This window comes from Lissotriton helveticus, chromosome 12 (assembly GCF_964261635.1).
Source record: "Lissotriton helveticus chromosome 12, aLisHel1.1, whole genome shotgun sequence".
In the NCBI taxonomy this organism is placed as follows: Eukaryota; Metazoa; Chordata; class Amphibia; order Caudata; family Salamandridae; genus Lissotriton; species Lissotriton helveticus.
Genome location: NC_136073.1, coordinates 467,567,317 through 467,592,965, shown reverse-complemented (window position 1 = coordinate 467,592,965; position 25,649 = coordinate 467,567,317). Strand labels below are relative to the sequence as shown.

The following is a 25,649-nucleotide window of genomic DNA, read 5'->3' as shown; positions in this document are numbered from 1 at the left end:
AGGGCAATGGTTAGAGCTCTATTAAAAAAGCCCAATCTGGATCAATCCAACCCCGCTAACTATAGACCTATATCCCTTCTGCCATGGCTTAGCAAACCTCGAGAAGCATGTAAACATCATTCTCACTGACTTCCTGGAAGCCAACAACATACTAGACCTCTCTCATACCGGCTTCAGGCCCCTTCATGGTACGGAGACTGCACTTATTGCAGTGACGGAGGAGGCACGGAGGATCTTGGACGATGGCGGGTCCACAGCCATCGTCCTACTCGACCTAAGTGCCGCCTTCGACACGGTCAATCATAACATCCTATTTCACCAGCTTAACAAAATAGGAGTGTCAGGCACAGCACTCATTTGGCTGAGGTCTTTCCTTACGGATAGATCCTTCCAGGTCTTTGAAAGGGACTTCACCTCAGCCAGTAAACCCCTCACTTGTGGAGTGCCTCAGGGCTCCTCCCTGAGCCCTACCCTTTTTAATGTCTACCTACGCCCCCTAGCTGATGTCGTCCGCTCATTCGGGGTGAAAATTGTCACCTACGTGGACGACACGCAGCTAGTGGTAGCACTGGACCCCCCCCTGAACTCTCATCACAGATTACATATCTGCCTTGAAGCCGTCGCTGCTTGGATGTCTAGCTCTTGTCTCAAACTTAACGGGGAAAAAACAGAGATAATGCTCCTTGGAAATAACATCTCGAAATCCATCAATCCCATCTGGCCTCTCTGCTTAGGAAGCCCCCCGCAACCCAAGGAGCAAATCAAGAGCTTAGGCATCTGGCTCGACCACACTCTAACCTTCAACTACCAAGCCACCAAGCTTGCTGCCACCTGCTTCGGGACTTCTCCGCAAAATCCTCCCCCTCCTTCCGTTCCATTCAAGACGGATTATGGTTCAAGGCCTGATCCTCTCCCGTCTCGATTGTGGAAACGCCCTATATCTGGGGGCCCCACAATCTACACTTAACAGACTCCAGGTCATTCAAAACTGTGCGGCAAGAATCCTCCTGGATATCCCCCGCCGAACTTCAGTCAGAGCCAGACTGAAGGATCTTCACTGGCTCCCGGTGAGATCCAGAATTGAATTTAAGAGCATGTGCATCGCACACCGATCCTACTGGGGTACAGGCCCCTCTATTAACTCCCCCCTGATGAAAGCCTATCTACCCTCTCGCCCACTCAGGTCTACAACCTCCCACCTCGCCTCAGTACCACGCATTAGGAAGGCCAGATGTGGAGGCCGCTCGGTTTCTTACAACCTGGCTAGGATCTGGAACTCCCTTCCCCTCCCTATCAGATCAGAACCTAACCTTCTCACCTTCCGTAAACTATTAAAAACTTGGCTCTTCAGCAAAATTCCAATCTAACTTTTCACTCAGCTTCTCTTACTCCAGCCTCTCCAGCCCAACTCACTCTTTTCTATAGCGCTGGTACGCCCCTGGGTAGCCAACGCGCTTTACAAATCATCAATACAATACAATACAATACATTTACGGCTGTTTGTGTGGGTGGCACAATCCAGTGCTGCAGACCAATAACAGCATTTGATTTACAGGCCCTTGCACACTCAGTGTACTTTACTAGTGACTGACAAGTAAATCAAATATGCCAATCATGGAAACACCAATCCATAACACAGTTTACAGCAGGAACACTTGCACTTTAACACTGATCAACAGTGATAAAGTGCAGAGAGACACTAAGCCAGCAAAAACAGTCAAACCGGGAGGTCAAAAAGAAATAAACTCAGGGAAAACACGCCATAAGATGCTAAGTCTAACACACCCTCGCCTCTCTTTCCACCATACAATCTCCTCTCTGATAGAGCCACCCTATGTCGATTTCATTGTTCACCATTCTCCAACACGACATAAAACGTGAAGCCGCGCACCACTCTGAAAGGAGCTTTGAATTTGAATAACCCTCTCAGCATACATCTAATTTGAATTTTCAACCATTCACCTCAAATAATAGAACTATTAGGGTTTCGAAGTCCTGGATGACTCACAGGGTTAAGTACCACCCACTCTCCCATCCAAGAAGGTACCATCTTGGTGCTGGAGCCCTACCTCTCATGAGCCCAAAGGGATTCGAGCGTGTAGTTTCTTGTGCCATAGTGAGATATGCCCAGAATAAATCATGCACAGCCCTTCTAACATCTTAACCTGCAGCTCTAACCTGTAATGTACTCTAGATCATAGCGATATTCCTGAAGTCTGGCGGCCAATCTCGCTGACCCCTTGCCAGCCCTACCTGGTAGTAAAATTTCACCAAGGATTTGTTATCAGAGCGTAATAGTAATTTGGTGCCCCACACATACGTTCGGTAGGGCTCAACTCCCCACGATGCAGCTAGGGCTTCCCTCTCAATAACCAAATAGTTCCATTTAGAACTAGTCAAAGGCCTAGAAGCAAAAGCAACCGTTTTCTCACCTTCCACATGTTTGAGCTAGCACAGCCCCAATTCCAGTAGCACTCGCATCCACAGTTATAATAGTTTACAGCTTAATATCAAAGGGAATCCGTATACCAGAACAACAAATTTCATTCTTAAAAACATTTATCTCCATCAGGCCCCCATGAAAAATTCTGCCCTTTCCTGAACAATGCTGGCACAATCTGTCTTATCTGCAAACCTCTACACCATCTTGGAATAATATTCTATGAGACCCATAAAGGATCTCAATTGGTCTTTGTCTGAAGGTCTTGGAGCAAGTTCAATTGCTTTTAGCAAGTTTTCCTTCAGCTTGACCCCATCAGCTGACCGTATACCCCAAATATTTCACTTGCTCAGCGAGGAATGAGCATTTTTCTTTATGCAGAATAATGCCAACATTCGCAATTCTCTGCAAAACCTGTTTAGAGAATAAGTTATGTTCCTGTACCATTTTCCCAAAAATCAAACTGTCATCTTGGAAGTAAAGTATGCTATCCATTCCTTTAAACACTTCAGATATCATGCGTAGAACAGCACTTGCCACTGAAGATAGCCCAAATGGCATTCGTGTGAATTGAAAAGTTCCTTCAAGTGTAATCATATCAGTGTGTGGCTTAGAATCTTTGTGCAGTTTAATCTGATGGTATGCACTTTTGAGGTCCAACATCAAAAATACCTTTCCCCCCTTCAGCATCCAAACCAATTCGTTGATATTCGGTAAGGGAAAGTGGTCTTCCACTGTGTTCTGGTTTAATGATCTGAAGTCTGCACAGAATCTCAATGACCATCCGGTCTCCTTGTGATGAGCACCGGAGAAACCAAATTGTAAGCCTCTATAGTTCAATATTCCATTTATGTAACATTTCCTTTAACAACTCTTCTACACCATCCCTGACAAACATAGGAACTCTCCTTAGTTTTTGTTGAACTGGAACATTCCCCTCCGTAAGAACTATTTTGTGAACGTAACCTTTCAGCATGCCCAATTTCTCATCAAAAACCTGTTGCATGGAATTTAGAATATCAATAACTGACAACATTCACAACCATTAATTGCATACCATTATATGAAATGAAATGAAAAAGAAACTTAATTAAGCGCACTGTGGCCAAACGGCTTCCTGGCGCTGGGGGGGGGGGAACGGATTCTGCACTGCAACCAATGGGACTAACCGGGGAAGGCCTGGAGAAAAAGAAGTTTTTAATGCTTTTCGGAAAGCAGGGTAGGTAGGGATCGATCGGATAGATAATGGAAGGCTATTCCAGTACTGGGGGGCCAGAACCGAGAAACGGGTGCCACCGATACGGGCTTTGCAGAAACGGGGGACTTGAAGAAGAAGTTGAGAAGATGAACGGAGAGTCCGAGAAGGAGTATAAGGAGTGATCAAAGAAACAATAAAGAGAGGGACGGAATGAGTGTAAGCTAAAAAGGCAAGACAGGCTAGTTTAAAGGAAGATCGAAAGCGTACAGGAAGCCATTGAAGGGACTTAAGAACAGGCGTGATGTGGGAAAATTTGGGGAGGTGGAAAATGAGCCGGGCGGCCTGATTTTGGATGGCCTGAAGCCGGCGCATTTCAAATGCGGGGATGCCAGAATAGAGGCCATTCCCGTAATCGAGAGGAGACGTGATGAGGGCTGTAATGATAGATTTGAGGGCGTCGGTGGAAAAGAAACGGGAAATTTTGCGGATGAGACGGAGGGATAGAAAGCAAGATGAAATTACAGAGCTGACTTGGGAGTGCATGGAGAGGTCATTGCTGACCTTGATGCCTAAAGTGCGGGCAGAGGGGACTGGAAGAGGGGGGGTACCAAGAGAAAGGGGCCAGTAAGTTGGGGACCAGGGATTAGAGGGACCACCAGTGAGGACAAGCTCCGTCTTGTCGGGATTTAATTTAAGGTGGTTCGTTATCATCCAGTCCGAGATAAAGACTACGGTAGAGCTAAAAAAAGAAGAGGAGTCAGGAGTAGAGAGATCAAAGATGAGCTGGAGGTCGTCGGCGTAGTTATACACGGAGACCCCCAGTTTACGCAGGGAAAAAATAAGAGGGTAGATATAGAGATTGAAAAGGAGAGGAGAAAGGGAGGAACCTTGGGGGACCCCACACACCAAAGGACGGGGGGGGCGGAGAAGCCGGCAATCTGGACTGCCTGGAACCTATCCTGGAGGAAGGACTTCAGCCAGGAGAGTGCTACCCCCCTAATGCCGGCTGCGCTGACACGGTCGAGAAGAATGGCATGGTCAACCGTGTCAAACGCAGCCGACAAGTCGAGGAGCACCAACGCCTGGGGGAGATTGGAGTCGACCCTTCCCTTAAGCTCATCCAAGACAGCGGTGACAACAGTCTCGGTAGAATGACCCGGGCGGAAACCCGCCTGATGGGAAGCCAGGAGGCCATGCTTCTCGATGTGTGAGGACAGGCAGGAGGTGACATGGCTTTCCACGATCTTCCCCAAGTAGGGGAGGAGGGAGATGGGCCTGAAGTTGGAGGGTGAGGAATTGTCCAAGCCAGGTTTTTTTTATTATGGGGAGAACAGTGGCGGTTTTGAAGGAAGAGGGAACAGTGCCAAGGGCCAGAGACGAGTTAAGAAGGGTAAGAGGGGGTCCAGGAGAGTGAGAAAAAAGAGATTGAAGGATCCAAGCCGGTGCGCAGTCAGCTGGTGAGCCCGACTTGACCTTAGCAAGCAGAGTGAAAAATTGTGCAGCGGAGATGGGGGGGAAGTGATCTAACGTAAAAGGCGGGGGGGAAGAGGGGGGATGATCTGAATTTGAGAGACTGCGGGAATATTGGCTTTAATGATGGTGATTTTATCGATAAAGTAATTGTTAAGTGAAAGGCAAAACGATAGGGATGGGGCGAAACTAACATTAGTGCGATCAGATGTGGCAAGTAGTTTTACGAGTGAGAAGATCTCTCGAGATTTATTAGAAGACCGGGCAACTTTTTCAGAAAAGTAATCTGTTTTTGCCGAAATGATGGCTTTTTTGTAGCTGTTAAGCAGTGATTTATATTTGAGTCGGAGAAGGGGACAGTAGTTGCGCCTCCAATGGCGCTCCGATCGCCTAAGATTGAGTTTGAGCTCTTTAAGTTCACTGGTGAACCATCTGTGGGCCTCATAGGGCCGCACAGATTTGATGTTTTTAAGAGGGGCGACGAGGTCACAGGAGGAGGAGAGCCAGGCACGAACAGCTTCGGCTTGATCCTCGAAAGGGAGGTCCGTTATATCGGGTGCTGTGGAAGCCAGAGAGGAAGAGAGAAGGGAGAGATCTGTCTGGTTCCAACAGCGAGCTGTCAGATTTTTGAAGAGGGGGGCTTTTGCATAAGAGGGGAGGGAAATATTAAAGGAAATTAAAAAGTGATCCGACCAAAGACAAGGAAGGATGGAAAGAACGGAAAGGGGGCGACGCAGGGACCAGATTTGGTCCAAGGTGTGACCCTTGGAGTGAGTGGGGGAAAAAATATAAGGAAAAAAGTTAAGGGACTGAAGAGTCGCAGAGAAGTCTTTAGAAGCTAGACTCTCTCTGGGATCATCTGGCCAGTAATTGAAGTCCCCTAGTAGGACAACTGCCGAGTTGTTCACTGCTAGGGTGGCCAAGATGTCTTGTAGTTGAGGGACAAATTGAGGCATGGACAGAGGGGGCCGATAGACAAGGACAAAAGTGAGGGGGTCAATAAGATTAGTGGACCGGGCGACCAGGAAATCCACGTTGGATATTGGGGAGTGATCGAGAAGCAGAAATTTCAGCGAAGATCGAATAAACATTGCCACTCCACCACCGGTTTTGCTGGCTGGGCGGTCCATGCGGAGAGCATAGTGTGGGTCAGGAAGAATAGCTAAAAGGTCGGGGAGTGAATCAGAAGAGAACCAGGTCTCCGTGAGAAAGAGATAATCAGGACAGTCTGAGGATAGGAGATTGAAGAGTTCTGTTTGATGCTTAACTGCTGACCGAGTATTTAGCAGTAGAGCAGAAGCTACGGGAAGTGACGGAGTGGGAAAAGGGGTTGCCTGATGAGCCGCCGGGGAAAGAGTGGGGGGAGGAGGAGAGGGAAGCGAAGATGGACACGGGGACGCAGAAATACCAAGTGAGACAAGACGTGAGGCCAACGAAGGAGGGACAGAAGTTGGAACCATGAGCGCAGATAATTGGGCAGAGGTATATGACACAAATTGGGCAGGATCCGTGGCCCCAGGTCCCGGCCGGTCGCAGACGGGCGCAGACGGGCTTGCCTTAGGCGCGCCCGCTGCGCCCGTCCGCTGCGCGTATGGTAGAAGCACATGATTTATAGGACCACAAAGGGGCGTGGCGAGAAAGAGTGGGCGTGGCCTGGGTAGCGGCCGCTGAAGGCGGCGAACGGGGAGTTCTGTGGCCGCTGCAGCGTCAAGCTCGGCTGCGCGGAAATGGCTGTGGCAGGGGGAAAGTCCCTGGATGCAGGAGGGGTAAGTTAAAAAAAGCGCTAAGCGAGCGCTGTGCTAACTGGGTGTTTTTTTTTTTAAAGAGATCAGGGCTTAGCTGTTACTCCCGCGGAAGGCAGGGGAGGAATCTCCAAGTATGGCTGGACTCTCCTCAGACACTGAAGCCTTCCCATTGACTGTTCTACACACAAACTATCTTGGAATCCATGAACCAAATAATGTCGATTGTTTCCCCTTGGTAATTAGTCTAAGAAATGTCCTCGGGTTTCAATTATACATGCCTCCACATCTGTGTAAATAAAGTTTTGGGCACAATAGTGAATTTAGATCCTGTGTCTACCATGACTAGTACTTCACACCCACTGATCCTAAATACTGCCTTGGGTCTATTTCTCCTACGGCCCTCAGTACCCACGTCCTCCTCATTGTCTATACTAAAAATTCTGTTAGTAGATTCAACTCCATCATTAAAATCCACATTACCATAGGGCGTGGCTTGGCCCGCTGCAATGGCGGTCGCGTAGTGCATGAGCTCCGACCAGCCTCCAACTATCCTGATATATTATCCTGCCCTTAGACGTCCCTTTCACAGCTCTTTGCCCCGGTGAGGTCGCTTACCTGGCAGTGATCCTCCAGCGGCTGTGTAGGCGGATTCCTGGCGGTGGCAAGGTGCAAGAACCGGGCAGAGGCGGCGCGGCCTACAGAGGGGCCGCCAGAGGACAGGCCGGAACCCCCAGTGATTAGCTGAGCCGGCAGGGGCACCTCACGGTCGGCGAGGCTGGAGTGGCGCAGTCGGTGCAGAGCAGGCCCGAGACAGTCAGGGCCCCCCGACCCAGCGGAGCAAGAGGAGGCTTGCTGTGGCGAAAGGTTGGCGGGGGCCAGTGCTCTGGCTGTCCCTGAACAGCATGATCCGCCAATGAGGCCGGCGGTAGCGGCCGCCATTTTGGACTTAATTAGAGACGGGGCCTGGCACATCGTCTGATCCCACAGTGAGCCTTACGACTTTGGCGAGGGATGAGGTGGCACCCCAGGTGGTCTGATTGAGGAGGCTCGGCTGACCGGATCAGTGGGGTGCGGCTCCGATTCGCCGCGCTGTCCCTGGGGGTGTCGGCGCGCGACCCGAGGGCCCAGCGTGGTGCGGGGAGCCGGAGAAAATTTGCTGGGACAGTGAGTGCGCCCAGGATGCCCCCCCGTCTAAATTTCCCCCTCCTCCACTCCCCTGTCGTGAGCTGTTGGTGGCTGCTGCGAGTGGTGGCGGGGACGGTCGGTGGTCTAGTTGGGCTACGGTGGCGGCTGGGGATGAGGGGGGGGGGTGTCTGGTGCTGAGAGGTGCCGATGAGTGCCACGGCGGGAGTGCCCCGGATCAGGCTGGCCCCACACATTCTAGCCACGGCCGGAGCAGTGGTATAACCCCCGTGGGCTGAGACTAGGGCCGTGGCCCGCAGTGCTTCAAGTAGACCGCCTCTGGATAGGGGGGGGGGGGAATAGCAGCTGGAGGTACCTTTGTGTGGCTGGGCTGTTTTGCTGGACTCTGAGCCCCTATGCAGGAGGTGCTTTCTGGCGAAAAGTGCTGAGCAGCGATGACGTGTGATCGCCCCGGAGGCCATACTAAGCAGGGGCCTATAGACAGATTCGCGGAGGCCGGCCTCGCAGCTGGGGCTGCGGGGGTCGCAGAGCCAGGTACCAGATAATGCAGCACTCTCAGCAGCAATCACCCAGTTCAGGGACATGCTCGACACCAAGATTGGGGCGGTGAGCTCGGACGTGATGTTGCTCCAGCAAGACCTTCGAAACGCTGTCGAACGCATCGCGGGCACGGAGACCCATATCTCGGAGGTGGAAGATGACGTGTCTATCCTGAAGAAGGTGGTTGCGGACATGGAGAAGCCGCAGAAAGGCCTAGCCATGCGGGTGGAGGATGCCGAAGGGCGGGCTCGGCGGAGCAACCTACGGTTTGTGGGATTTCCGGAGGGCTGTGAGGGGGACAACGTGGAAAGTTTTCTGGCCCAGTGGTTGGAGAGCTGGCTCCCCCCGGACATACTGTCTCGTTCCTTTGTAGTGGAGCGGGCCCACAGGGCGTTGATGCAGAAGCCCGCAGGCACGCCCGAGACCTATTATAGCTAAATTTCTTAACTATGCTGATCGGGAAGCTATCCTGCGGCAGGCACGGATCAAGGCCTCCCTCACGTGTGAAAACGCAACCATCCTAATCTTTCCGGACTATACACGCCTAGTGCAACAGCAGCGACAATCCTTCCTTGCTGCTAAGGCACGACTTCGAGGCCTCAAGCTTCAGTACGCCCTGTTGTACCCGGCCCGGTTAATGGTCATCTTCCAATCACGCATGTTATTCTTAGATTCCCCAGAGGAGGTGTTCAAGTGGACGGATGAAACGATGAAGCTACGCGTCAACAAGCCGCCGGGCAGAGAATCGGATTCTTCCTCGAGTGGGCTGGCCCATGAGGGTTTTCGGAGTCAGCGGCGGAGGAACAGGAGATCGCGGTCTGGTCGCAGCTCTCGTTTTGGCTCCGCACTACGGCGGGGGGGGGGGGGAAGCAGTCACCGGAGCAGCAACCTGAAGTGAAATGACGCTGGGGACCCTCTGCTTTGACATTACAGTATGGTACGAAGCGTAGTCTAGTAGGGCTTGATTCTTAGGGCTGGGAGCCTGGCCCCGCAGGTGTGGTGGGCAGTAGTGAAGCCCTGGAGTTGTGGGTTATCGTTTTTGGGATCCATTGGAGGGGGTGGCACATGTTCCCCCGTTGGGGACTTGGCTGCGATCAGACCGCGACAGGTGCTTCCATGTTGGTGAGGTACGGGGGGGGTTGCTGGGGCTGGTTGTGCATGTTTTGTTGTTGTCTGTATGCCATATTGCTAGCGTGCTGAGCCGCAGGAACAAGGTGAAACGGGGGCAGTGCTTCGGCATTCTAAAAGGGACGGGGCTGATGTCCTTCTCCAGGAGACCCACTTATTGGGTACGAATGCGCCATGCTTGCTACGCTTTGGGTTCCACCAGTTAGATCATTCGGGGTTTACGAGAGGGTCGAGGGGGGTCGCGATATTAATACACCGCAGGGTATCCTTCACACATGACCGACTTTGGACAGACACCCAGGGCAGATATGTAATCGTGCAGGGCAGGATAGGGGGGAGACAGGGTGATATTGGGCAGCGTTTGCGCTCCGCCGCCCTTGCAGTGGCCTCTAGTGGAGCGCCTTATGACTCTTTGGGGCGACATGCCGGATGCCCTGGCTGTGGTCGGGGGGGACTGGAATGATGTGATGGACCCGGGCTGCGAGAGGTGGTGGAGTGGGGAAGACGGCTGGGGTGGGGGGGGGTCCTACCACGAAACTACACGCCGAGGCTACAGGACTCGACTGGGTGGACGTATGGAAATATGTACATGGTTTGCGTAGGGAGTACACGTACTTTGACGGTGCACAACTCATTTTCCAGACTGGACTACATCTTTGTCCCTAGGCGACACATAGAATAGTGTCGGACGCAATCCTGCCGAGAGCCCTTTCGGACCACTCACCGGTAGTCCTTACTTTTCGGATAGGCCCTGGTAGACAGCCCTTCCGGTGGCGCATATCTGGGTGGCACCTTCTGAAAGACGAGAGTATAGGGAACACATGACCAAAGAGATTCACAACTACCTGGTCTCCAATGTGGGATCCGTAGACTCCCCGGCTATCCTATGAAAGGCGTTAAAGCCCACGATACGGGGTGTTGACATATCCTAGTGCGCAGCGGCACGTAGGGAGCGGCAAACAGACTTGATGCAGTGGGAGGCGGCCATCGAGGTGCTGGAGCGGAGGGGCCGGGAGGAGAGTGGCAGACCGGCCAGACGCCAACTTGCACTGGCTCAGCAGCAATATACCACAGTTTTGCTGGAAGAGGCCTGGCTGGCTGGCTGGCTGGCTGGCTGGCTGGCTGGCTGGCTGGCTGGCTGGCTGGCTGGCTGGCTGGCTGGCTGGCTGGCTGGCTGGCTGGCTGGCTGGCTGGCTGGCTGGCTGGCTGGCCACGCGTAGCCGTGTTTACCAATGGGGGGACAAATCAAGTAAGATGCTCCACCGCTTATGTCAGGGTACGCTCCATGCACAACCTCTACACCAGTTGGTAGATCCGGAGGGGGTGCCCGTCACGGAGCCCTCGGCCATCGCGGAGAGCTTCGCAGCATACTATGACGAGCTTGACTCAGCTCTGGGCAAACTGAGTCCCGGCAAGGCCCCTGGGCCCAACGGCTTCCCAACTGCTTCCCGTGTGAATTTTTTCGGCGGTTTCATACACAGCTGGGCCCACATTTTCGTCCGGTGGTCAAGGAGGCACGCGAAGGGGGTTCGCTCCCCCCCCCAGACTGGAGGCATGCAGAATCTTTTTTAAACCGGGCAGGCCCCCTGACAATCACGTGTCTTACTGCCCCGTATTGTTACTCAACACTGAGGCCAAGGTCCTTGCTAAGGCCTTGGCTAACAGGCTCAGGCCCCATATCGCGGATCTAGTCCACCCTGACCAGGCGGATTTCATGGCTCGGAGGGCAACTCGCCACAATATTAGGCGCGCCAATGTTGTGATTTCGGCTTGGGAGAGATTGGGCAGCAGGTGGCATTATTTCTAGCGGATATAGATAGGGCATTTGCTTCCCTGAGCTGGATCTATTTGTTTGCCCTGCTGCGGCGCCTTAATTTTGGCCCGCGATTCATGGTGTATCTCCAGTTATTGTATACGGGCCTTAAGGCGTCTGTGTAAGTGGGGGAAAAGCTCTTCCCTTGAGCGCTGTGGATTATACTGGTAGTAAAGTATCATGAGTTAACTTACTTACATCTGCAACCTCAGAAATTTTGGTTTTATGTTCCTTTCTCTCCAACTCATTCATGCTCAAATCAGATTGCTCAAGAACTTTCACTTTTTAACAAAATAGGGAGTGAAGAGGTAGCGCCCAAGAGATGGACACTGGAGGTGGATACGTCCTCCTCTTGCAATGTGTAATAAACAATAGGATCCACCCTCAGGAGGTTTTACGAGAAGAAAAGAGAATTACAATTTACGGGTCATATGCATTACCTACAATGGTGGGAAGCACATACTGTTTAACAACCTCACACCCCAAAAGGGCCCTTGGGGTCATGCTTCATCATAGGGGTCTTCCCGCCCCGCTGCGGGACGGGCGTGCTACGACTACATGAGAGCACTGATGTCACGACTATGTGTGGTGTAGGAATGAGTGAAAATGGTCAGGAGTGAATATGAAAGCGAGTTTAACAAAATATCTAGCTCTTGTGGATTAGAACATTTTAATATTCCGTCAAGCCGGTATTAATAAAAAAATTAGTCGGAGGTATGTTGCTTCAATGTGCAAAGCCTCCTGTGTGTGTCAACATGTTTCAAAGTGTGCTGCTTCTTCAGGACAAGTTTCTGATCCCTTTTGCTCTCACAAAACTATTTTGAGAAAGGTCAAAAAATTATGAAATGGTATATGTATGGGTGTTCACATTACGTGACAAACAAGACCGATTTGTCTTAGTCATATATACAATACCCAAGGTAATTCCTAGTTGGCATTCTGTAAGAGAAACACAGCAGATAAAAACATAGGTATGCGATGCATGCCAAATGCAGTCGTGATGACCTGTGAAAAAATTGGTGTGTTTTATTCCACTACTTTCTAAGAGTGAGAATTACTAGTACTCGTGTTGTGCCCTGTAAATAAAAGGACAATACAAGACACACAACATAAATCACACACTCTATTGGGAAAGTTCAGGAGTCTGTGTGGTGATATTTGTTTTCATGTACCAAGATAATGTTTCAATGCTCATGTCATGGCTAGCATAACTGGGTTTTATTCATATTTTCAAAGAACGATTGTTTAGTAATGGGATGTCATTTTCACTTGCATGCAGGCTAAGAAAGCTACTTGAATGTGAATTTTGGGAGGGTTTTTAGAGTGATCTTGCTTTAGGTTATGAAGCATCTGAATGATGATTGATTTATTAATGTAACATTAGGGCCATATCACGGAATTACCCCGGGGTGCAACAGGTGTTAACACCCACTTTGCGCACCACCGGGGCACTGTTACAATGGGGCAGCGCAGGGTATTGCAGCACCTTCTATGATGTCACAGATAGACCTAGCACACATATAACACCAGCGCTATCACCAGAGGGCGTTCCCTCATTTGCATGGTGCATTGGCCCCATGGAACTAAGGGAATACCTTTTCCTCTGCACCAGCGATGTATTATAGACACGGGCACAGAGGCAAAGAAGCGGTCAGAAGACGCACCGACAGTGCACCTCCCAAATGATGGTGCACGGTCAGTGCGCCTCTTCCTGGCAGCCCTCTGGACAGGAGAAAAGGGGGTCCTATCGAACCCCCCCCCCCCCGAGACACCCCCTTGCAGTCACTCACTACACCCACCTGCAAGGGTGATCTTTCACCCCTCCTAAAAGTGCAGGCGGGTCGCCGCCTTCACAGTAAAACACTGAGTGGCTGCTATCAAGCTGCTTCAGAAAAGGTGTTTCCTACAATGGTGGGGGACACCCTGGTGTTTTGGTACCCCTCACACACCAACAGGCCCCTTGTTGTCATGCTTCATCATTGGGGTCCTCGTATCCCTCTACGGGGTACAGCGTGCTGCTACCAACGACTACGCGGGAGCACTAATATTGACTATGTGTGGTGTAAGTGAGGGTTTTTTATATTTACTATGTGAGTGAAAAGTGGGGTTTATAAAGAGTGATGTTAAAAAATACCTGGCTCGTTGGGTAACAAAAAAAAACTTTAATGGACCCCCGGGCTGGTACTATTAAAAAGTAGTGGGAGGAGATTCTTATGCAAAACAATGTGCATTAGCTCCTTCTGGTGTGCGTCAACAGGTTTCGGTGCGGAGCACCTTCAGGACTGGGGTGCACAATCCCCACCTTACTCACATTTCTCTACTTTTCAGTTAAGTTGTAAAAAGTGAGATAAATAGTGCAGGTATAACAATGTACCTAGTAAGTAGCCGTTGATGTGCTGACCTTTAAAAGAAGGGGATACTTTTTTTTTTGTGGTGGTCCACTTCTTTTGAAATAACAACCAAAGGCAAAAGTAACCTGTGGGTGCGGTCATCATAGTGCGGCTCAAATATCTAGACAGTACCACATGCTATTCATGAATATCGTGCCTAAAGGTGAAAAAAAGGGGAGGGACATAGACTGGAAACCCAAACATTTAAACATAAAACACACACTCTAAATTAGGGCGGGTATTAGAAATCATTCAGTGGTAATAGGGTGATGCTACCGCTGTTAAGTAACATGTGACTTCAGCTTCACACGATACCATGCGTAGTGCCAACATACTGGTTTGAGGTAAGACTGTTGCTCCATGAGCCTGACTTCGGAGTCTCTCGTGCCAATCTGCTACCTAAAACAGAGGTGGGAATTAGAGGCTTGCCTGTACTTACATAGTCGTATTGATGGCTGCTCTAGTGGTGGTTCTCATACTCACGAGGATTCTAGCGAGGCAAATGCCTACTGACTGCCCCTTCGGCCGGCTCCGATGATAATGGCCGGTCGGAGTCTCGCTTAGCTTATATACTCTCCTTCGCTTGTGTAAATTGGCTCAAATTGGTAAATTAGGAGGCCGGATAGGTCCAAATATAGGTTTGTCGGTGGATGCGTGTTTAGTGGCTTAATTGGCAATTAAGTAGCTGGAAAGATCCTAATAAGGGTTTGTCGGTCTTATGTTGCGGCTAGATGGACAAATGACCTATTGGAGCGCATGCGCCAGTGGAGATTCACTACGTGCGTCAGCCTGTCTCTGCCAGGGTCAGTCCCGGGGAAACTGACTTCACAGCCGCTACGGGGCATGCGCACTAGATGAGTAGCTCCCGCGCATGCTCCTGCAACTTGTCATGTCGTCTCTGGGGCCTCTGTTAGTTCATGCATGTACGGTTTAGCCCGTTCACTGAACTGGCACGAGAGACCCCGAAGTTAGGCTCATGGAGCAACAGTCTTACCTCAAACCAGTATGTTGGCACTACGCATGGTATCGTGTGAAGCTGAAGTCACATGCTACTTAACAGCGGTAGCATCACCCTATTACCACTGAATGATTTCTAATACCCGCCCTAATTTAGAGTGTGTGTTTATGTTTAAATGTTTGCGAGTCCAGTCTACGTCCCCCCCCCCCTTTTTTTCACCTTTAGGCATGATATTCATTAATAGCATGTGGTACTGTCTAGATATTTGAGCCGCACTATGATGACCGCACCCACAGGTTTACTTTTGCCTTTGGTTGTTATTTCAAAAGAAGTGGACCACCACAAAAAAAAATGTTATCCTCTTCTTTTACAGGTCAGCACATCAACGGCTATTTACTAGGTACATTGTTATACCTGCACTATTTATCTCACTTTTTACAACTTAGCTGAGAAGTAGAGAAACGTGAGTAAGTTGGGGATTTGTGCACCCCAGTCCTGAAGAAGGTGCTCCGCACCGAAACATGTTGACGCACACCAGAAGGAGCTAATGCACATTGTTTTGCATAAGAATCTCCTCACACTAGTACCAAGCGTGCGTTCTTTTTGAGAAATCTGTTTTGTCTTGTACCCACGACTGATGTTTGATAGATTTATTTGCCAGTTTGTTGAGTTTGTTGAAAGTTTTGTGATCTGAGGAGGAGGCCCAAAGCTGTTCCAGCCCGGTGTTTGCAAGGCTTTTTCCTAAAATATTTAGCTGCGGGCGAAGTCGGTGACTGCTCTATCTCCCTCCACATATATTCGTTCAAAGTTCCTTGTGCAGATTTCCTCACTTTATCCCATACACAGATATAAGCCCCCTGACGTGCCAGGAGCTGTTGTTGGATGCCTAACTCCAGCCTAATCTGTGGTGGGGAGCTCCGCTTGGGTAAGCTAAAGATGATTCTATATGCGGCTATGATTGTACTGTCAAGTATTGTTGCATCTCTGCCTCGTAGGGCCTCACTTCCATAATAGTACCAGCCCGGGGGTCCATTAAAGTTTTTTTTTGTTACCCGACGAGCCAGGTATTTTTTAACATCACTCTTTATAAACCCCACTTTTCACTCGCATAGTAAATATAAAAAACCTTCACTTACACCACACAGTCAATATTAGTGCTCCCGCGTAGTCGTTGGTAGCAGCACGCCTTACCCCGTAGAGGGGTACGAGGACCCCAATGATGAAGCATGACACCAAGGGGCCTGTTTGTGTATGAGGGGTACCATTATAGGAAACCCCTTTTCTGAAGGAGTGGATTCCTTTCGTTTAATTGTATATGCCCAGGGAGAACGAATCCATTTTCGACCTAATCTCTCTCTCCCTCCTTTGTTATTTATTTGCTTTCAAGATGCTCCATTTTTTACTTGAATGCGCAGCCCCCAGAGCCGGATGATTTTCTCTTTAAGAAAACAGAATATATATCTCAGACTATTGCTTGATTTTTATCTTAGAATAAAAAGGGTTAGCCCTGCCTTGGTGTTACATGAGCGCACACACCCACACACACACACACACACACACACACCCACCCTCCCTCCCTCAAACACACATTAACATATTTGGTGTAGTTAAAGGGCAGCATATGATTTGAGACAATTCCAGTATCTCCGATTTCACACACCATACCATGGGTACCACACATCCAGTTACTTGCGGGATGCAGTCTCTGGGTGACTAGCTTCAAAACTCAGTTATAAGTAATGGCTGATGTGCGCTACTTCATGAATGAAAGAAATGAGAATCTGAAAAGACAGTTGTCTGGCAAAAATATTGTCATCCAATTAGACATCACTGTGGCCAGATTAAATCAGATTGCCTGTGCAGCAGTATTTCATGGTTACAAAGGAGGCAAAGGATTTTTTTTTTTTTAATACTAAGATTTAGCACAAAAAAAGAAGATATTTATACCGACTGATCAGTTATGGGCCTGTCAGTCCATACTTCAGTGCACAAGGCCATATCAGGAGTAAAGTAGCAAAGCATTCTGTAAGTAGCAAAACTCATTCTTGAGGAAGTGCAGGAGGAGCCGAGCATCTCTTTTGAACCATATTGTGCTGTCTATACGGCATGCTGTAACCGTAATAGTACGTACATAGGCGGCAGTCCGCGCAGCTTGAAAACACAGCACTATGGTTGTTGCGTTGCAATCCTGAGCTGTTCTGTTTGCAGTTCATACACTAACTTTAACTACTGGCAACAGTTTCCAAGTTCCTATATGTGCCACTGAAATCTGTGTAATCATAAAATGCAGTTGCAAAATGACCCCTACTAAATATATGTAATCCATCCATGGGTATTTGTCAGAGGCCTAATTTTACACAAATTAAGATGTCTTGAGACCCTCACAGGTGAGCCGTCGTGCTATATATGCTTGATTGATGTATAAACATACTGATAGTAGCTAGGTACGCATGGAACGAGAAGAGACACGCTGTTGAATAGCCTACAAATTATCATGGGTAAAAAATATTTAAAAAAAGATAACACTGTGAAAAACATTGCTTCATATTTACTTCTTCGAGACAAGCGACTGGGTACCCCTGGTACTTAATCTACATCCCTCCTTTAGAACACAAGTCACTACACCCTTGCGCCATGTCAATCCAGAGGCGTCCTAAATGAATCCCACTGTGCTTTATAATTACTACTGTGAGACAAAACTGAAGGATGAACATCAGTAGACACCACTGCCGGACTGGGAACAAAAACTGGCCCTGGCAAACCGCTTGGCCGGCCCCCAGAGGAGGCTAGTTGGAAGCACCACTCCCATCTCACCAATGCAGCTTTTGTTACAGTGGGCCGATATTGCAGCTATGCTTCCAAAACTGGCCCCCACTCAGGCGGGGCCTCCGGGAAATGCCCTGTGCCCGCTACGGTCAGTCTGGCCCTGGTGGACACCCGTACCAGCATTTGCAGAATCTTATTACTTTGTTTGCATCCAGCCATTACTTTAGGCCTCCACCCCGTAAGCTGATCTGCTTTCCTTGCGGACACTGTGATCCAGTGGTAACTTCGCAGTAGACAGAGTGGTCACCTCATTCTGGCGCCTAAGTATCTGATATAGCACTATCTTCAAGTGCAAATGGTTCTTTCTAAGCTCTTGCATCCCGAAATTGCATGCTATTAAAAAAAAAATTTAAAGTCCTTTATATGTCTAAAATCTAGCATAAAAGCTGATTTTTACTTAAATCATCGGATATCTACTTTCAAACGGTTCTCTTTGCTTTCCATCCACTGTATGCTTCTTCTTTCTCAGCACAACCATCTCTAACTCACATTCATCTTGACCTTAATCGCTATTAATGTATTTCTGCAAATTGCCCCCAATTCACATATCCACCTTCCCTCAGGAATGTTCGCACATAAATCCTGTTACTTTAAATCTACCCCAAAGAAACTTTAATAAACGAATGGAAGGATTTGTGCGAGTGCACACGACTAATCCCCATAACCAAAAATAACCAATAATTCTGGACTAACCACCACCACTGGGCTCCGGCGCAATGTGCTGTCTGACAGAGCATGCTTCAACACCTCGCCAGAGGTAGTAAGTGCGGTATAAATGCAAATACAATACTGTGAGGCTTAAAGACTCCTGTTACAAGCTTACATTGGTGCCCGAATGTTATTTTTCCTCAAAATGCCTGGGGAAAGCAGAATCAGAAATAAGCTTTTACCCCCCCTTTCCTAACCCCGATTAGGTCTGGCTTCACGGTTTAGCGGTTAGCAAGATGTATTTTTACCACTTTCTTGAACTGCTTAGAAAGGCTTTGGCTCCACCGAAAGGGGTAATTCCACTTTCCTACCCAAGGACTACTTGTAGAAAATCCCCTTCAGTAAAAGAGATGCATCGACAGAGCTCTCACGTGTCCCAGGAACCCAAGTACCTGCATGACTCGCTCAGCCAGTCCAGGTTTATGCTTTACATTTTGAGGGCTGTAGTGCCGATATATGTATTTTGTAATGGAAACAACGGGACTATAAATCCCAGAATGAAATGACTAACCCTGGTTCTTGACCAGTTACTCCTGCTTGCACCTGGGAAACTATAGCTCTGTGCAGATGCTGGTCTTTTGCCAAATCTGCCTTGCTGTATATTAAGAACACATTAAATATTTGTTAGGTATATTAGGCATTCAACTCCTTGGGATATTTACAATCTCATTAGAAGAACGACGTCAGTAGGGCTCACGGGTTCATTCCCCTCCTTGCAGATCCCCCTACACAGCCACCGAGATAATACGTGATGGAGTGCGTAACAATAAGGGTTTAACGAAGTAGGCACAAACATGCATGACACTGAATTATTATTGACATACAATGCTCTGCAATTTCTGGAAACACGTCTTTTCACCGCTTCGTCACAGGTAGAATCAAAAGCGCCTCGACGCGAGAATGACAGGAGCTATAAAGGCCCTAACAATAATCACTAATAAGCTTACACACTTCAAAGGGCCATGAAACACGGTCAGTTGTACTCACCAGCTCCACGGTCACCGCGGAGTATATACCCCCGGCTTTGCTGAACGTCCACGGGAAGTTCAGAAGTCCTGCCCCCAGGGCAGATTTTATCAATATAAAACCAGCGCCAAGTGAGGAGAGGTTTGGGCTGCCTGTGTCCAGCGGAGGTTTAAAGAGCCGACCGATGCTCTCTCGAAGCGCATCCATTTCCGCGGAGCTTGCTTCACTCTCACAAACCGAAGGGACAACTTCAGGTCTGAAAATTTAAAAACCGCACCTCAAACCAGGCGAGTGAGGGTCAGAGCTGGCCCATGGAGCAGGTGTCTCGAGGCTGCAGATTCAATAAGTGCTAAAGAGTCAGACCCTTGTTTGTAGGCTATATTTTAAATTAAGTGCACTTATGCCCTACATCGGTCGCATGCTCGCATCATTCCTTCAGAGCGCCAGTCACTTCACCCAAGAGTGCAGAGCATGTGGGCCTGATCACAGCTCTGAGTAAAAAAAAAGAAAACCTCCCACCAATCAGAGAGCAGGCTGTGGGATTCAATTAGCTGCCTCTGCTTGCCCCAATCACCAGTGGATGCCAGTTTTAATTAACTCCTCCCAGAGGCAAGTCAAACATTGGAGCACAGTGACTAACAGAACCGTGCCACATTTTGCAGTGACATTCGTGTGCACGACAGGTCACTGAGGCAGAGGCCTATCCAGCACTGCCCTTAATTAGTACCTCCCACGTGATACGATGTCAGCTCAGGGGTAAGTAGTTTATTGAGGGCTACATTTCACCTTTGCATTTTGAAACTTTTAGTCCAGTTTATGAAGCTGGACCGTAAGAGTTGCAAACCCTAGATTACATTATAAGAGGAAGGGCAGGTGTGACTACTACTCTAATCAGCCCACCTTGAACCTCAGGGAGAGTGATCGACACGCGAATTCATCTAGAAGGCCCCCGGGGGGACAGGGAGGGGAACACTCTAAACAGTTGGATTTTCATGTCGGAAGCTTCTATTGCCTCAAGAAAGAGGGGGGGTGCATAGGATATGAGCCGAAGCACTATGGAGGATACAACACCCCCCCCTATTCTTCACTGAACAAGATGCAAAGGTGAAAGGGAGAGGGAAGTAGGATGAAGGGAGGGGATGGCCCACACGGACAGCAAGAAGGAACAAAAGAGGGGGTAGTCCTGAAGTTGAGCACGGATGGTAGCATAATACTATACAAACAGGCGGGTACACTTTTGCATAAGACACAACTCGAAGGGTAGAAGGTAAAAATGAGAATACCTTTTATAATCTCAGACACCGTCTTGTAAACATATGTGTATGGAACGCTTTATAGGATCTATCTCACTCACACACACACACACACACACACACACACACACAATGAAACTTCCCGTTAAATCCTGGACATAGTCTTTCAAGTATCTTGGTGGTCTGATGGGACGTGTCCATACTCTATAAAGGAAAATCCCTTTGGGATGTTTGTTGTGGGCAGTATTCGATAATCCATTCCCTCTGCCAGTAGGATTGTCGTTGCTGGAGTATCCTCGCTGGCTGATGGTTGGCATCCTTTCTGAGTTTCGCCACCCTCCTGAATTTCCATATTCCACCATTGTTAGTATTGATGGCATTCCAAAACAGCACCACTAATTTCATCGCTTTTGAAAACCTGGAGTCTTTGACACCCCAACTTGGAGACCTAATCTTTACCTAATCATCAACAACATTGGTAATTTTGGTGTTTTTGTTTTGGTCATATCTTTCTTTTCTGACATCCTGGTGTATCATTTGTCTTCATGGTCGTCTGGTGTTCAGGTCTATCCATCCTTTACCCCATCCCATCCATTAAGGAACTAGTGAATAATTGGGGTTTCTTCCCTTCAACTCACATGGGGTTTTCAGTGGGCTTAGCTGTGGAATCAGACAACATTCTCTTGAAAATGTCCACCTTCCAATTAAGGTGGTTAGCTTTTGCTATTTGTATTTCTTCCTTCAATGTTTTGTTGAAGCGTTCTATGGCACCGCTGGCTTCTGGGTGGTATAGTGCAGATGGGTGATGCCATTCTCGAACGATGTTTGCATTTCTTTAGAGAAGAATTATACTCCATTATCTGGTGAAGATAGTCGCTGGTAGCCCTTCACTAGCAAATACGTCTGCTAAAAGCAATACAACACTCTTTGAACTAGTGTCTGACGTAATTCAGATTTCTGGCAACCTGGAGTTTAGCTCTAACAGTACTATGATGTAGGGTGTCACATTGTCCCCAGCTACGAGACCATTTATGTCGCAGGCCAATTCGTCCCGTGGGTTGTTTGGAAGTTTGCGTATGTGCATCAGGATTTTCCTTGCGATTAAGATGTCACTCTTTTGCATGGTACGCAGTCCCTTATGGAGCTTTCAATTTGGATGTCCATGCCAGGGACCAAAAGACCATTCGGAGTCTCACTTTGGTCTTGGAAACATCAAAGTGGCCTTCAAGTGTTTTATTTACGAGTTTCTCTCGCATACTCCCAGGGGGTAATTGGTTTGGTACCCCTAAACAGAATTAATCCAGTTCTGCAAATTCATCTTTAATGCAGCAATATGCTTTTAATTACTCCTTGACAGTGTTCTTGTTTGAACATCTACGGTTAACTCTCCTCTTTGAGGCTGGTTTTCCATTCAGTCTCAGTTATCACATAGTCCGAAATGGCGCACTTATAAGGCTCCCTCTTCCTCGTCATTCTGGGTTTCATCATATTTACTACTGTTCATGTTGGAAGGTAGTCTGGAGAGACAATCCACCACTTAGTCTTTACTCCGGGGATGTATTTAATTGTGGATGTGTATTGCTGTTGGTGGACAATCCATTTCCTGATGCTGCTAGATACGGAGTCAAAACCTTTTCTCTCTCAGTCTTTGTGTAATCCTGATCTTGAAATCACTACCCCAAACAAAATTTTTGAACATTTGTACAGCCCAGAATACTGCTAGGGCTTTCTTTTCTATTAAGGAGTGGTTAGCTTCTGCTGCCCCGCCCCCCCCTAGTGACCTTGATGGAAAGGAGTCAGTTGCCTCATTCGTTCTTTCTGCTTGGGAGGGTACTGCTCCCAATCCTTTCATGTTGGTTTCTGTGGTTATCATCACTGCTCTGCCTGGTACAAAGGATCTAAGGTGTGGTTCATTTTCCAGCCACAGTTTGACATCTTGAAACACCTTTTAGCACATATTGTCTTAGATGAACTCCACTTTTGATTTGATTAGCGACCTCTTGTGGAACGTTCCGTTTGCAACATTTCTTATGAACTGGTTTTAAAATTCCACCATGCCAAGGAATGATCTGACTTCATCTTTGTTGGTTGGAGAGGCTAAGTTCATGATGGAGCTCGCCAGATCATTATTGGGTTCAATCTCTTTGCTGGAGATCTAGTGTCCCAGGTAGGTTATTTGTTCACATGCAAATTTGCATTCTTCAGCCTTCACTGCGAGGTCAAAGCTTTCAAACTTTTAGTACATTCACCATATTCTGCATTGGTTACCCCATAAAACCAATCCATCATCCTGATAATAGAACACTCCCAGAATGTCTTAGCAATGAGGATATGGCCCTTTGGAACAGAGGCTGTAGAAATATACCCAAAGGACATACGTTTGAACCTGTAAGTGCCTAGGGGTGTGAAGAAGGCAGTGAGATCTTGTGACTCAAAGTACAACCTCATCTGGTAATCAGCTGAAGCCAGGTCAAGGGTTGAAAAACCCTTCACTCCCTTTAAGGCTGTGAACATTTCTGTAATCTTGGGTAGAGTAACTCTGCCCACCATTACTTCTTTGTTTAGCACTCTTAGATCAACACAATCTCAACTTGTTGTCTGCTCTGCACGCTACCAAAATAATATCTAACCATTCCATGGCTTTGACTCACTCTATAATATTCGGATCACATAATTTCTCCAATTCCATTCTCACAACTTTTTTTTACTAATAGTCTGCGGGCTTTGGATACCACAGAGATTGCATTAGGTTTTAAATGTTATGTGGAAGTAGATTTGGAGGCATCCTAGTTTCCCGCTAAATTCTGGAAACATGTGTATAAAACAGTTCTCCAGGATTGCCTGAACTTAGATTGTCTGGAGGTATTAGGGAACAGAACTACTCCCAAGGTTTTCTGTACTGGCCAACTTAGGATGCGGTCACCTCTCTCAGAGAAGTACAGAATAGTTAGCGTTTCCTTCCTACCATACTGGACGTTTTCCACAAAGTAGCATTTCATGTTGCTTGGTTGGACCGCATATCCATCGGGTCGTAAGTCCATGTACTTCAATTGGACCATATCCTGTTTGTGAACTGGGCTTTAACACCATCCGTGCGGCGCATTTTCCCGCTGTGCGCTGAACTTTTAAAAAACCTGCGGTTCATGACGAGCTCAGCTCGTCATGAGCGTACGAGAGGTGTACCTCATGACGAGGAGCGTCGAAGGGGTTAAAAACCTGGTCAGTTATAATGGTTAGTCGAGAGCACGAATCAAACATTACATCTACATCATCTATTTGTATAATGTCCTTGAGATTACCTTCACCTGTATCATGCATTTGCAAGTCAATTTTGTCACATATTTCAGATACTTTGGAGCTTGTATATTTCTCACTTTTCTCGCATCTACATCACACACCAAAATGCCCTTTCTTGCCATATCCCTTACACACTACCTTCCATGCTGGACATTCACTCCAGTCAGCTATATGGCCTGTCATGTCACACTTGAAGCACTGCTCTTTGAAGCTCTGATCATTGGTTTTAAATATCTCCTTTTTCTTCACTTTCACAACATCTATGTCCCTCTTATTTCATGTGAATTGCTTCTATTCTCAACTTTCAGTTCTTTCACTCAGGAAAGCAGGTGTTCCACCTGCTTTAAAACTATTAACACCTTGATAAAGGGAAGGGGATCATACTTGAGCCACAATTTCTCACGTATTATATCTTTGTCACAACTTAATAAAAATAGTCATGGATAGTTCAACTAGTGAAGCACCAAACCTACATGTTGCTACTACTTTTCTTATTCTTCTACGCTCTCACCCATCCGGCTCTTCTTACCAAAGTGATATCTTTTGAGGATGCTGATTGTTCTATGTGAAGAGTCTTTATCAAATTTCTTTACACATTTCATAAGGTTTAGAATCTTCTACCTCATCTGCAGATAGATCTGGTATGTGTTCAAGAACCTCCTGCACCTAGGCAATGTGGTGCCAATGCCAGTGTTGAGCTCACCAGCTCACGTTCATCATGCACAGTCAGGGCTGACAGGAATCCCCAGTGTGCACAAATGTTCTAAATGGTCCATTATGCTCTGGGGCCAGTAATGAGGAGAGCGCTGACTGACAGGAGGCGCTCAGGGAGTGGCTTGGATGAGGCAACACTCTCGATACAAGCGTGCGTTGAAGTAGCGGTCTGCCAAAGATAGCATATCATCCAGCAGGCAGCCCACATAGCAATCTCAGGTACAGATAAAAAGGAGCACAGATGATAATTATAGTCTGTCAAAAATTGCTTGAGAGTGAGACTAAGCTGGGCTGCGCTGAAAGTTAGAGTGCCTGCAGCGATTCGGCCCAGACACGCTTTATATAAACATTATTCAAAGTTTGCCACCTGAAAACAGCATACTGCTCAGTCTTCTTTTGCCTAGGGCTTGAATGCACCACAAGCACAGTTTATATTAATGCCCACTTGTTAAGATATGTTAAGATATGTACAGCCTCACCAGGAAGGTTGACACAAATTCTCTTTATACCCAATCACCATCTGGGTTTAGTCAAACTTGTGCCAGTACTGGTGTGTTGGGACATTTTTCAGAACGATCCCATCCTCTGTCAGCAGTGTAGAAACTGTAGAGCTATAGGCACTGGTGCACAAATGTGCATTATGCTGTACATTGGGAAATTAAGTTTGGACCATTGACTTTAACTTGCTCTAACTTCAACTTGAATTCAGATTATCTGGCCTGGGTTCTGTACACAAGCAGCCACAGGTTACACAGGTTATTTGTGTTCAAGATTGTTTTCTTTTTGAGATCTTTTCTATTTTCTCAAGCTTTACCAAGATAAGAGGATAGAACATGTAGTGTGGGATTCGCAAGGAGAATCTTTGAGGAATCCTTTGCCTTGGAATGCTTGCAGGAGCCTGGCCAGCTTCCTTAAAGTAGAGAGTCTCTTCTTGAAACTACTCGTTCATTGAGATTATTCTAAAAACTAGGGCTCCTTGGCTCTTAGACAGGATCTCTCCTGAGAGGTGGATGAATCTGCTCAGTGCTGCATTTCCCGGCTTGAGGTGTCTCTTGACCCT

The 25,649-nt window shown here is 47.8% G+C and overlaps 1 protein-coding gene across 2 annotated transcripts in view; it reads right to left on the bottom strand.

Annotated features, from left to right (window-relative positions):
• The window catches only part of SLC38A8 (solute carrier family 38 member 8), a 401,988-nt gene that overhangs the window by 265,791 nt on the left and 110,548 nt on the right, over nucleotides 1–25,649 (bottom strand). Inside the window, exon 1 of one of the 2 annotated variants that reach the window (XM_078671219.1) lies at nucleotides 19,347–19,532. The exons of the other annotated variant lie outside the window; for it this stretch is intronic. Within the exon in view, the coding sequence (XP_078527345.1) occupies nucleotides 19,347–19,532 (186 nt within the window). Of the gene's footprint in view, nucleotides 1–19,346; nucleotides 19,533–25,649 lie in introns of those variants that run through there. 2 annotated transcript variants of the gene reach the window in all.